Source organism: Muntiacus reevesi, chromosome 7 (assembly GCF_963930625.1).
Source record: "Muntiacus reevesi chromosome 7, mMunRee1.1, whole genome shotgun sequence".
In the NCBI taxonomy this organism is placed as follows: domain Eukaryota; kingdom Metazoa; phylum Chordata; class Mammalia; order Artiodactyla; family Cervidae; genus Muntiacus; species Muntiacus reevesi.
The window spans coordinates 63,267,622-63,281,480 of record NC_089255.1 but is presented as its reverse complement, the minus strand read 5'-3'; the positions used below and the strand labels follow the sequence as shown (position 1 = coordinate 63,281,480).

Here is a 13,859-nt window from a genome sequence, read left to right as displayed (position 1 = left end):
AATCCCTATTAAAATTTCACCTGTCATGTTTTGCAGAAGTTGGCAGGCTGATTCTAAAATTTACATGGAAATGCAAGTGACCCAGGATAGCCAAAACAGTCTGGAAAAAGAATAAAGATGAAGGACTTTGCAATGATTTGCTACAAAGCTACAGTAGTCAAGACACTATGGTACTCATTGGTGTGAAGATAGACCTAGATCAATGGATTAGAATTAAGAGTTTGATTGATTTTCAGCAAGAGTGCCAAAATAATGCAATGAGTAAAGAATAGCCTTTTAACAAGTGGTACTAGGACACCTGGATATCTGCCTGCAAAAGAATGAAGTTAAAGCAAAGAAAACTGATTCATGATACAACATGGATGAACCTTGAAACACTATGCTAAGTGAAAGAAGCCAGACACAAAAGACCATATATTATAGATGTTATTTATCTGAAAAATCCAGAATAGGCAAGTTCATGGAGACAAAGTAGATTTATGGTGTCAGGGCCTAGAGGGAAGAATTATGGGATCTGACTACTCTGGGTAGAGTGTTTCTTATGGGAATAATGAAAGTGTTCTGAACTTAGATAGTGGTATTGGTTGTACAACTCAATAATACTAGAAGCCACTGAATTGTTTAAAAAAAAAAAAATAAGAAAAAGCTACCGATGTCATGTCTAAAAGACACAGAAGTAAATTTGTAGAGACTCACCGACCAGAAAGGAAGCATTGGTATAATTGGAAAAATTATAAAAATTATAATTATAAATATAATATATATATAATATATATAAATATAAAATAAAAATTATAAAATAAAAAATATAAAAATAAAAATTATTTAAAAAATTGGAAAAATAATTGGTATAATTGGAAAAATTGGTATAATTGGTATAATAATTGGTATAAATGTGAGCATCAGTAAGGATAATAACTACAATGGGTTAGAACAGTTCAAATATGTTTTAAATTTATGAGTTAGTAATAATGTCAAAAAATATAAAGCTTCTTAACAACTGAGTATTTAATTGTTAATAAAAGAGAAGAATTAGCCATTTATCCTGCCTTTTCTCAGTTCATACACTAACTATTTGATTGTATCACAAGGCAGCAAGTATTTGATGTGGGGAAATTTCGCTTTCCTGAAGTGTAAGGAGTGGTGAGATTTAAAAATTACTTTTTTGCAACCATAGTAAATTAGTGGAGCTAAGCAGTGATCACAGCATTTTCTGGTATCACCAGAAAAGGAGAAAACCAGGTATATATATATATATATATCTATGGAGTAGTAGTCTAGCCAAAACAGTATAACTTGAATCTGATCGGGCCCCTGTATCACACCACCAAATAGGGAACAAGAAGCACATTAAGGAACTCTGTGGGGATACCGTCATTAAAAATTAGACTGAGAAACTGCAGGACATAAAAAGAATTAGAAAGCCAAAAAAGAGAGAGAGGGATCTATAGATTAAAAGACACTTAAGAGACATCAAACAGTTGCAATGCATGGGCTGTATTTGGAGCTCAGTTCAAAAGTTTAAAAAAAATACTTTGCTGTACCTTAATTTTCAAAGTAGAATTTAAAAACCTATATTGTGTGGAGAACAAGTATAGAAATAGATGAAATATAAGACAGGCCACAATGTGCTAATTATTTAGAGGTAGGGTATTTTATTAGGAAGACATAGCAGTCCACTCCAGTATTCTTGCCAGGAGAATACCATGGACAGAGGAGCCTGGCCAGCTACAGTCCATAGGGTCACAGAATCAGACATGACTGAAGCGACTTAACCCACACACACAGGATATTTTATTATATATTGTCTCCACTAAAGACTTACAATTATTTAGAATATAATATCAAATCTTGAAATATTTGCAATCAGAGATGACAGATTTAAGAAAACAGTTCTGAAATGAAGGTGTCCTAGTATTACAGACTATTGCGTAATGTAGCAGTAATTTAAACGTAATTGGACAGAGTTATAAGCAAGTTGGAAGTGTTATGATTGAAGGCATTTTATACCATGTAAATGCATATATGAAGTTACTCTCATAGAGTTTTGTTTTGTTTTGATTTTTTTAAGGATGAGAGAGGCTGCAAGAAAAATAGAAGAAAGGCATTTTTCCAACCATGCAACACATGTTGAGTTTCTGCCTGTTGAGTGGCGGTCAAAACTTACTCTGGATGGAGGTACATTTTGTTTAAAAATTAAATTATTTAGTCAATGGGAATGAAGTGTTTTTAATTTATTTGTCTTGAGGTATACTCACTCTTTGTTCTAGATTATTTAGGAAAATAAAATCCATTTTTTTAAAAAATAAATAATTATATTGACTTAACATCATTTTGGACCACCATATAGATTTCTCTAATAGTACAGTTTTCATGAATGCCCTGACGTTTTTGACAGAAAAATGACTTGTCAATGCTTTTAAAGCATTTGTTGTCTACGATTTCTTTTTTGTTGTTGTTGTTCTCTACAATTTCATATGAGCTTACAGTTTCTTCCTGATAATTTTCCTCCCTTGTATTTGGAAGATAAAATCTTAGGTTTTTGTTTTATTGTCATTCCTGCGTTCCTTGGACTGATGGATTTTACTCTAACACAGAGAAATTACATAAAATTTGCATCTTTCTTTACAATAAGTTTTGTCCTTTGAGTATTAAAATCATTGAAATAGAATGTTTAGGTTGATGCTTTTGAACTGTGATGCTGGAGAAGACTCTTGAGAGTCCCTTGGACAGCAAGGAGATCAAACCAATCAATCCTAAAGGAAATCAGTCATGAATATTCACTGAAAGGACTGATGCTGAACTGAAGCTCCAATACTTTGGCCACCTGATGCGAGGAGCCGACTCATTGGAAAAGGCCCTGATGCTGGGAAAGATTGAGGGCCCAAGGAGAAGGGGATGACTGAGGATGAGATGATCGGATGGCATGACATGAGTTTGCGCAAACTCTGGGAGATAGTGAAGGACAAGGAAGCCTGGCATGCTGCAGTCCAAGGGGTTGAAAATAGTCGGACATGACTGAGCAACTGAACAATGACAAAACGGAATAAGAGAAGATATTTGCAAATGATATGACCAATAAAGGATTAATATCCCACAGCTTATATAACTTGACATCAAGAAAAACAAACAACCCAGTTAAAAAATGAGCAGAAGACCTGAAGAATATATACAAATGGCCAAAAGGCATTTGCAAAGATGTTAACTTTGTTAATCATTAGAGAAATTCACACCTGTCAGAGTGACTATCATCAATAAGAACACAACAATGGAGGCTTCTCAAAGTCCTAAAAATAGAGCTACCATATGATCCAGCAATTCCACTCCTGAGTATATATTGGAAAAAAAATGAAAATACTAATTCAAAAAGTTATGTGCACCCCAGTGTTGATAGTAGCATTATTTATAATAGCAAAGGTACAGAAGTAACCTCACTGTCCATCAACAGATAAATGGATAAAGATGTATATATACATCATAAAATAAATGAAATTTTGCCATTTGCAATGACATGAATGGACTTGTAGGATATTATGCTAAATAAGACAAAGACAAATACTGTATGATATCACTTATATATGGAATCTTTAAAAAAAGCAAACTTGTAAATATAACAAAAAGAAACAGAACAAATAGGTGGTTACCAGGAAGAGAGGGACAAGAAAGGTGGAGGGGATTGAGACGTACAAACTACTGCATATAAAATAAATAAGCTGCAAGGGTATATTGTATAAAATGAGGACGTTAGCCAATATTTTACAATAACTCTAAATGGAGTATAACCATTTAAAAATTTTGAGTTACTATGGTCATCTGAAGCTTATTGTACATCAACTGAACATCAGTAAAATTTTTTTAATTTAAAAAGAAAGATCGTTAGCTTGTTCATTATTTAAAGGAAATATTTTCAATCTTTCAGCACCAGTAAGTGCATTGATGTTTGTGGTAGTTAAATACCCTTCATCGTTTTTCAGTTAACAAATAGTAAAATTTCAAGAAGGTAAGTTTCATCATATTCAAAGGTAGTCTTGAATTTAAATTTTAATATAAAACACTTAGGGAATGTATTTTTTTTCACTGTTTTTTCCCTAAAATTATCTTCTCTTAGTTCATTTTTTTTTTTTTAACTTGTAGACACTGTTGATTCCATTACTCCAGACAAAGTGCGAGGTTTAAGGGATATGTTAAACAGCAGTGCAATGGACATAATGTATTATACTAGCCCACTGTATAGAGATGAAGTAAGTATCATGATTATTTTGTTGCTATCGGGTATTTTTTAGAGTGATAGCATGTGTGTCCTGAATTTTAACATTTTATGTTCTCTTTTGTTTTACAAGCAAATGAGAATTATAGCCTCTATTTCATAGTGCTTTTGATAGTCTTAAACTGTCCATTGGGACCCTTAATATTGTAACATGATAGCAATATTGTAACATGATAATATTATAACGTGATAATCTTGGAAGTGAGTGTTTGGTTAGAAAATAGCTCTGTGAAAATATGTCAATTTTCATAAATCTGATTAATATCTTTGAGTATTGTCCTGACAAAAGTTTTGGACATGTAAGAGTTTTGTATATAATAGGCCTACTTCTATTGTGTCATTTCTATGGTGGATTTGTATAGTTCTCAAATGGTAATGGTGCTCATACATCACAAAAGTAACCCTAAAGGGGGTGAGGGAGTGAAAGTTTAATCAGAGGGATGAGAGAATTTCTGTGAATGCAATTTGTCACTTCACTGGTAAGAAAAAAAGAAATCCGTTTCATGGAAGTAGCAGTATTAAGTACCCAACATGTATTAGCTTGTTTAATTCTTACCTATGAAGTCAGTATGACTAGTATCTTCATCTGAAGGATGAAGAAACTAGTATAAGGAGTAATAACCAGTATGGCAGCTGTGCTGCTCCAAACCAATCCTTCACGGATTTTGTTCATTCATATTCATTCCCTAACTTTATCCAAGATATCTTTTATACATCTATAGAAACATGTTTGCTTAGTTGCCGTAGGAGCTTCCTTCTCTTCCAACTACCATTCCCTTAGGATTTTTCTTTATTTCTCTTTCTATATTCCCCCTTGACATATACCAGTATTGGGCAAGGTTTGCCTTGATCTGTTTGAAAACAGTAAAAGCAGCTACAGGCTTCTCAGGTGGTGCAGTGATAAAGAATCCGCCTGCCAATGCAGGAGATGCAGATTTGATCCCTGGATCAGGAAAATCCCCTGGAATAGGAAATGGCAACCCGCTCCAGTATTCTTGCCTGGAAAATTCCATGGTCAGAGGAGCCTGGCAGGCTACAGTCCATGGGATTGCAAAGAATTGGACATTACTGAGCACACACACACAAGAGCTGCAAGCAGAACTGCTTTTCTGGACTTTGTTGTTCAGTCACTCAGTCATGTCTGACTCTTGGCAACCTCACGGACTGCAACACTCCAGGCTGCTCTGTCCTTCACTGTCTCCCTGACCTTGCTCAAACTCAAGTCCTCTGAGTCGACAATGCCATCCAACCGTCTCATCCTCTGGACTTAATTCTGATCAAAAAGAAGGCCTAGTCGGTGAAGTAGAATTCTAACACCTTCCATGTTTATAGGCCTTTATAGTGTACAGTGAGGATTGAACTATAGTATTGCAAGTAAACCAGTGAGGGAAGGAAAAGGGAAAGAGAAGGGCTGAAAGCATATTACTGTACACACACACACACACACACACACACACACACACACGCAGAGTTTTATTGCAAGTAAACCAGTGAGGGAAGGAAAAGGGAAAGAGAAGGGCTAAAAGCATATTACTGTACACACACACACACACACACACACACACACACACACACAGAGTTGGTAGTATCCCTAAGAAGGTATCCTTAGTCTTCAAGACTAACATGCTCTGAGTCATGTCCTCCAAAAGTAGTATGTGCTTTTTTAAAACTTGACATTAATATCCAGAAAAACTAGAAAGGGAAAACTGTCACATTCAGACCTCTGGCCATTGGCGAATGATGACTGAGAAAGTGATCACTTTTTATTTTGCTCTTGTATCTTCAAAGATATTCTCCTCAGAATGTAATTGAGTAAAACAGATATTCGGTAGGAGAAGGGAACTGATAGCTAATGTAAGTGAAATGGAAGGAGAACACCCAGGGCTTTAAATTAGTTGGTTTTTTGATCCAATTGAATTTAATGGAAGAGAACTGAGAACTCGTTTCTGAGATTCATCCGCAATCTTCAGCAGTGTTTCCGAAACATGCCTAGTTAGAACATCACTTGTGGTGCCCGTTAAAAATACCCCCATGGGGGGCATTGGAATTGAGGATATTAATGTGAATTTATGACTTTGAAAATAAGTGGATGTATGTGGATAACATCTATATATTTAAGCATACATGTTTAAACATATATATATATGTTTATGCATGTATTATGCATGTTATGCATATATATATATGTGCATGTATTTCCTACCTCTGTCCACTGAAAGGACTAAGAAGCAGACACCCCAACCTAATGAACATACCTAGCACCCAGATCTTTGCCTAGTACGGTTACTCCCCACTAAGAAAAAGTAGAGTTTCTTGGGAAAATGGCTTCCAGGACTAGGGCAGGAGAGGTTCAAGTCAAAGCTGAAAGAACTTGTTTTGACAGAAGGTGGAAAACTGCTCAAAAGAATGATGAGGCATGGACACAGAATGACTTAAAGAAGCAGATCCCACTGACCAAATCTGGAAGAATTTGAGCACCAAAATAATTAAGTAAATATTATTATTTATTGTAAGCTTCCCAGATGGTTCAGTGGTAAAGAATCCACCCGCAATGCAGGAGACTTGGGTTCAATCCCTGGATCGGGAAGATTCCCTGGAGAAGGAAATGGCAACCCCTCCAGTCTTCTTGCCTGGAGAACCCCATGGACAGTGGAGCCTGGTGGGCTACAGTCCATGGGGTCACAAGGAATCATACACGACTTAGCAACTAAACAACTATTACTTATTGTAAGGAATTATTAGTATATTTTATAAAATTATAATAAGGTTAATGTAGTTAAGAATTTTAAGTCATTGAAAAATTTGTAAGTCCTTATCGCTTATAAATAGATAAACAAATTGGGAAGAAGAGAGGTCCTTTGCTTACAGTAGAATGCCCAGGGCTTACTGGTAAGTGTGGAAGGACAGCTGGTGGAAAGGGCTCATTTTGCAGCCGTCGTCATGGTAGGATCAGGCAGGAGAGGACTGGGCAAGAGTCATTCGTGAATGCTAGAATGAGGGGAGTTGTTTGATGCGGAACAGAGTCTTTGCATAGTCTTAAAGTGTATCCTCTCAGACTGCTTTTAGTTTAAAAATAATGAAGGACTTCCCTGGCAGTTTTGTGGTTAAGACTCCATGTTTCCACTGCAAGGGACATGGTTAATCCCTGGTTAGGGAACTTAAGATCTCACATGCTGCACAACCCAGGGGAAAAAAAGATCTTTAAACAACACTAACTAAATCATGTCACTCCCTGGGTTAAAATCTTGGTTGACTCTCATTAGAATAAAACCATAATTAAAGAAAAAAATGGAATGGCTTTTTAAAAAATAAAGGTATACAGTGGAAAAATCAAGCAACACCTTTATGGGTTGTTTCTAAGGCACATCCAGAGGAGGACACAGCATAATTTACGCAGCATTCCAATTAGGAGGAAACGTCAGACGAGTGTAAAATGAGGACGTTGTCATTTAAAAGTAGGAATTAAGACTGTATTATTTTAAAATGTTGATATAATAAGGAAAAGAATGGCTGTGGAAAACATTTCAGATATAGAAGATTAAAGAGACATGATAGTTAATTTTAACTTCTCATACTAAACTATATACTATACTAGATCAGAGGAAACACTACAAAGGGTATTATTAGATCAACTGACAAAATCTGTATGGGACTAGATTAGATGAAATATATGAGTATATGAAATGAAATATATGAAATATGAAATATATGTGAATTATGAAGTTAATAACAGCACTGTGGTTGTGGAAGTCTTAGGAAATATACACTGGAGTATTTAGGGGTAAAAGACCATGAAATACGTAACATGTCCTTAATGGGTCACAAAAAAGTTCTGTGTGTGTTAATAGAAACAGAACAAATGATAGGGCAAATAGAAAAATGTTCACATTAGGTGAATCTTGGATAAAGCCTGTGAAAGATCTTTGTACAGTTTTTATTTTGCAGCGTTTTATAAATTTGAAATTACTCCCAAATGTAAAGTTACGAAAAAGAAACTAAAAAACTACTCTCGCAGGTTCCTTCTCTGGAGATCCTGACTCAGTGGGTCTGAGATAGAGCCTGGGAATTTGTGTTGTTGGCAGTTCCGCAGGTGATACCATCAGAAAAGTTTGGCAAACATTGCTTAAGTCATTGTGAAGAATGAAAGAAAATAAAAAAGACTTAGAAGTAGGCAAAAATTATTCTTATTCTTTAAAAAGGAAAGCTAATTCTGCAAATCAAAGTTCATTTAGCACAAGGTTGATGTTAGGCAGGGCTTCCCTGATAGCTCAGTTGGTAAAGAATCCGCCTGCAATGCAGGAGACCTGGGTTCAATCCCTGGTTTGGGAAAATCCCCTGGAGAAGGGAAAGGCTACACACTCCAATATTCTGGCTTGGAGAATTCCATGAACTGTTTGGTCCATGGGGTCGCAAAAAGTCAGAAACAACTGAGCAACTTTCAGTCCTTGGTGCCAGGCAATATCTAGACTAAATTATTTTTCAGTAGTATATGTTTCCTAAAGGAAGTAATGACAAATAACAGCCAGCAGCGATTCTGTAGGATTAAGGCCTGTCTGGTGAATGAACCTTGTTAGGTTTATTTGATAGGCATAAATAAGAGCATTTTTCCTCTTCTTCTCAGCCTTTGTAGTCAAATAGATGCAATTTTTAAATCTGCCACTTAACTAGCTTAAATAAAATTTCTCAATTTCTCAACTTCCTCACTTAAAATGGACATAAACTACACAATTGATAAAGATTGTCATGGGGCTTCCCCAATGGCACAGCAGGAGGCACGAGTTAGATCCCAGGGTCAGGAAGATACCCTGGAGGAGGGAATGGCAACCCACTCCAATATTCTTGCCTGGAGCATCCCATGGACAGAGGAGTCCAGAGGGTCACAAAGAATTGGACACAACTGAAGCAACTTAGTACACAAAGATTGTTGTGAGGATCAAAGATATTATGGTATAGTTTCCAGTACAATTCTTTGTGCTTAGATTTTCAAGTTGTAATTAAGTGTATATCTGTCTTTATGTATTTCAAGGACTACCATTTAAAAAAAGGAATAAATTTATTCTGTTAATTCTAGAAAGTAAAATAAGGATCTGTGAATTGAAAATATAGAAAGGAACATGTTTGATTACTCAGTGAAGAACTGTGTAATAACTAAAGCTGCCTTAAAAACACAGAAGTGTTACAAGGAAAAAAAATTGTACATAATGTAAGCTGATGGATTTTAACTAAACTTACTGTGTAATCATTTCACAGTATAATATCTATATCAAATCATTACATTGTACACCTGAAACTTACACAATGTATATCTCAATTATATCTTGATAAGACTGAGGGAAAAAAATTTTTTTTAATAGAAGTAACCACTTCTGGATAAAGGTACTCACTGAGGTAGATGCTGAGCTTTTTATCCCTTTATATGGGTGTTACTGAAGGTACTTTAGCTTCACAGGGGTTTGAATTAAATCATCTCTGAGGCCTCATGGGAGGACCCTAATTAGTGATTGTGCACTGAAAAGTTGTGCTTCGGGGAAAATTTTTATATACTGAACAGTACTTCTCAGGTCATACTTTCTGAGGGAGTACTTCTCAGGTCATACTTTCTGAGGGCCAGTTTTTGGTTTTGTTTTTTTTTTAAAGGAACTAACTCCAGTCTGTCAAGACATCATTAGAGAGCCTTTGGCTCTTTTCTTCAACCCTAAATAAAGTAACATGGAAACTCCAAAGAGAACTGTGACCTCTTTTGTGCAACAGAACTCTCTTTTCAACGGCTTTTTAAAAATGAAGAACTAAAAAGAGAATTGTCATGGTCCTATCTTGCCATTGCTATTTGAAAATTATTTAATTGATGTATATGACTAAAACTCTAAATTACTTTTTCTCATTAAAATTTCCTGAAGGAGAGAGAAGGACAAATGACTAATTATGTTCTTCAGCCATATTTTAGGGATTTAGAATCTCTTGAAACTGCTGGATTTTTTTCCATTTTGGTTGACTTTCTTGATAAATTTTAACTTTTGAGCAATGGTTATGAAAATTAGAAACTTTTATTAAACTTTTGAAGAGCCATCTAATGCTTTCTTTGTGTGAGAGGTTAGCTAAATTGATTAGATAATATTATAGAGTTAATAAAATTAAGATAATAGGGTATATCATTAATCTTGGTTCAGATATCCCAAATGAATATAGTTGGTCACAAGGGGATCCTAGCTGGAGGAATATAAATGGATCAGAAAGGAAAAGGGGAAAAATAAACCCTAATTAGAGTAGACTTTTTGGATATAACATTAAGGTGAATTTCTTCTTTTGCTGCTGAGTGGATGATTTATAAAGACCTTTAGAGATAGTGCAGAACTGTTTTGCCCTAAAAGTTGTCTTTCAAAATTGTAATGTATTGACCACAAATGTTCCTATATATGTAAGCTGCAGACAGAGAGATTTTAAGTTCTGCTATATCTGGATATGTTCTAATAAGGGAACACAAAGATTAGTTCTAGTCATGTAGAAGATTATTAAAACAGATGAAAACATCAGCTCTTCAGAAACTATACATTCTCTGCTTCAGTCCATGGTAAAATACTTTAGTGTTGAATAAAACTTTCTCTTTGTTGGCTATTTACTTTTTATGATTGCTAGATTAAGGAAGTTATTGGTATAATGAGTGCTGCTTTAAATTTTTAAAATATGAAATAGCTTAATCACTGGTAGAGGAACTGGTAGATCTTTTCCATTTTTTACTATTTAATTTTAATGGGGGTGGTATTTTAAAAAAAAACAAAAAATTGGGTTATCTTTTGCCGAAATACCTAGGTATTCATCTTTTAGTGTTTCTGGACTTCATGGTAGGAGTTTTAAAATCAAGCCCTTCAGAAGTAAACACTATCAACAAATGTTGCTTTTAAAGAAATGTATTTTATTGAAAAATTAGCTTTTTCAATACCTACCTTCATGTAGATTATAAATTAGGAAAATTGCAAAGTTTTAAGGGTTGGTTCATATTCTTAGCAAAGCCAAGTCCAAAGCATTACATTATAGCTCCCTTTGAACAAAGCATGTGATTTCACATCATACTGCCTACTTTTTTAATTCTATTGACTAGAATTACCTACAACCCATGTCTTGGGATATTTTTATATGCATTTACCACTAATGTGTGGTACCCAGAATTGCTGAATCTGAAACTCGAGGATGGAGCCTAGCAATCTATATTTAACAAGCCCTCCAGACCATGTACATGGTTTCAGTGGCTTCAGCAAGGACCTCAGTATTGTACAGTAGAGGTCTGTAACCTCTGTGAGGTTAACAACCAGAACATTGCACCTTCATTCAACTCACTGGCAACCCAGCCAAGCATGATTGCTCAAATAATTTCCAGTTTGATTCTGCTAAAGAGTGTTCAGTGAACCAAATGGAGGCGACTTGTTTCTAGAAACAAAATAACAAGATATGGAAGCAATTAATAATTAATGTTTGTATGTCTGAATAACAGCTGATGTATTAAAAAGAACCGAAATGAGAAATTGAGTATCAGAAAGTTTATAACCGAATAGTAGTAAGCAGTGATAGGAAGAGGAGAGGACTACCTGAAAAATCAGGTCAGGGCCCTGTATGAATGAATTTGAGTAACAAAAGAACCTTGTTCTTCTCACTTCATAGAATACTTCAGTAATATTTATTAAAGCTAAATTTCAAAGAAAGCAGTTTTGTAAAGAAAAATGGCTAAGATATTTTCTACATTATTAACTTCTAAACCTTAAAAAATTCCTACTTTTTAATAGTATTTAAGAATACTTCATATTACCAACATAATGGGAATTTTGGAATATGAAGTACATCAACATAACCATTTTCCTTAGTCATACAATGACCTTTCATTACATTACTCTTATCTAAATGCAGCAAGTAATAATGCATATAATATATTACATATACAATATGTTAGTAACCCTGTTATCATAAATTCAGATATTCTTTTCCTAAGCTTACTGTGGCTTAAAAAGTACAGGGTACAAGCCTTTAGAATAGCATATGAGTCCATTACAATAAAGAAAAACTATCCAGAGGCTTTTTGGAAATCTTACTAGAATCCTCATGGAACTTTTTTTTTAACGCATGAAACTGTTGGCTGCAGTAGTTGGTTTAAGGACTGTGAAAGGATCTGTGTGGGTAGCATCTGTCTTTATTATTTAGTGTTGCTATGGATTATAATATTATGTATACCTTTACATTGGGAAGATCCCCTGGAGAAGGGAAAGGCTACCCACTCCAGTATTCTGGCCTGGAGAATTCCATGGACTGTATAGTCCATGGGGTCGCAGAGAGTCGGACATGACTGAGCGACTTTCACTTTTACTTTACATCATTTCCTGTAGGGTTCTGAAGCAGCTGAGTTAATTTTAATAATCTAGATATATCTATCTAGTAATATATTTTTCTTTCTTAGCATATTTGAGTTTAGAAATAACATTTATAGAAGTGATTATTCTAATTTGATGTTTTCTTATTTGAAACAGCTAGTTAAAGGCCTTCAGCAAGAGCTCAATCGATTATATTCCCTTTTCTGTTCCCGGAATCCAAACTTTGAGGAAAAAGGGGGTAAAGTCTCAATAGTGTCACATTCCTTGGGATGTGTGATCACTTATGACATAATGACTGGCTGGAATCCAGTTCGACTCTATGAACAGTTGCTGCAGAAGGAAGAAGAGTTGCCTGATGAACGATGGATGAGCTACGAAGAACGTCATCTTCTTGATGAACTCTATATAACAAAACGACGGTAAAATAGCCTAATCTCTTAAAAGAAATTAAAATATCTTCATGGAATCACTGGACTTCTTAGTAGAAAACTTCAGATTTTTCATAATAAAGAAAAAATACACTGTTTAGGGTACAGAATAGAATATTCAAAGATTGTTGAATAATATGCCTAATCAAGTAAAAGACTATTAATTTTGATACTAATTACATGTGTTTTCCTATAGCATAAAATTACCATCTTCCTCTTTTTGCTTTTCTTTTTCTTCACAGTTTATTAGAAATGAAATCTAAAACTTATTCCATGCTGAGTCACTGTGTAGAAGCTGATGAGCCTCCATCTTTTTTATTACTCTGAAAATAATTTTAAAGCCCTTTTTTCTTGGTAAATATATTTTAGACAGATTTTATAATTATTTAATCATTTACAACCTTTCTGATACTATCTTTTTTAGTTGGATGCATTATCTGTTTTTTTCTTCTGATACAACTGGTAGATAGGTTAATTGAACACAATAAAAAACGTAAATCACGTAGAAAGAAGAGTATAAAAATCACACATAATCTCACGTGAGAACTGTTAATGTGTTAGAATATTTTCTTTAAAAAATAGTAAATATATATACTATTTTATCAGACGCACTTCAAAGATTATAAGTATCCATTAAGTTAATAAGCCCCTGATTCTGTTAATCCTGGAATATGCCTGATACTGTGTTTTAATTCTTTGCTACATTTCTATCTTCATCTCTAATTACATGCTCTTGTTCTCTTGATGGTCATTCAACTGACTCTGATAAATCTGTGAAATGTCACTCATTTTGATAGCATTATATAAAAC

The 13,859-nt window shown here is 34.5% G+C and overlaps 1 protein-coding gene across 4 annotated transcripts in view; it reads left to right on the top strand.

Annotated features, from left to right (window-relative positions):
* The window catches only part of DDHD1 (DDHD domain containing 1), a 66,430-nt gene that overhangs the window by 32,260 nt on the left and 20,311 nt on the right, over nucleotides 1-13,859 (top strand). For all 4 annotated transcript variants that reach the window (XM_065940426.1, XM_065940425.1, XM_065940424.1 and 1 more), the window contains 3 exons: nucleotides 2,072-2,178; nucleotides 4,135-4,241; nucleotides 12,778-13,040. In XM_065940426.1, coding sequence (XP_065796498.1) covers nucleotides 2,072-2,178; nucleotides 4,135-4,241; nucleotides 12,778-13,040 — 477 coding nt within the window. The remainder of the gene's footprint in view (nucleotides 1-2,071; nucleotides 2,179-4,134; nucleotides 4,242-12,777; nucleotides 13,041-13,859) is intronic.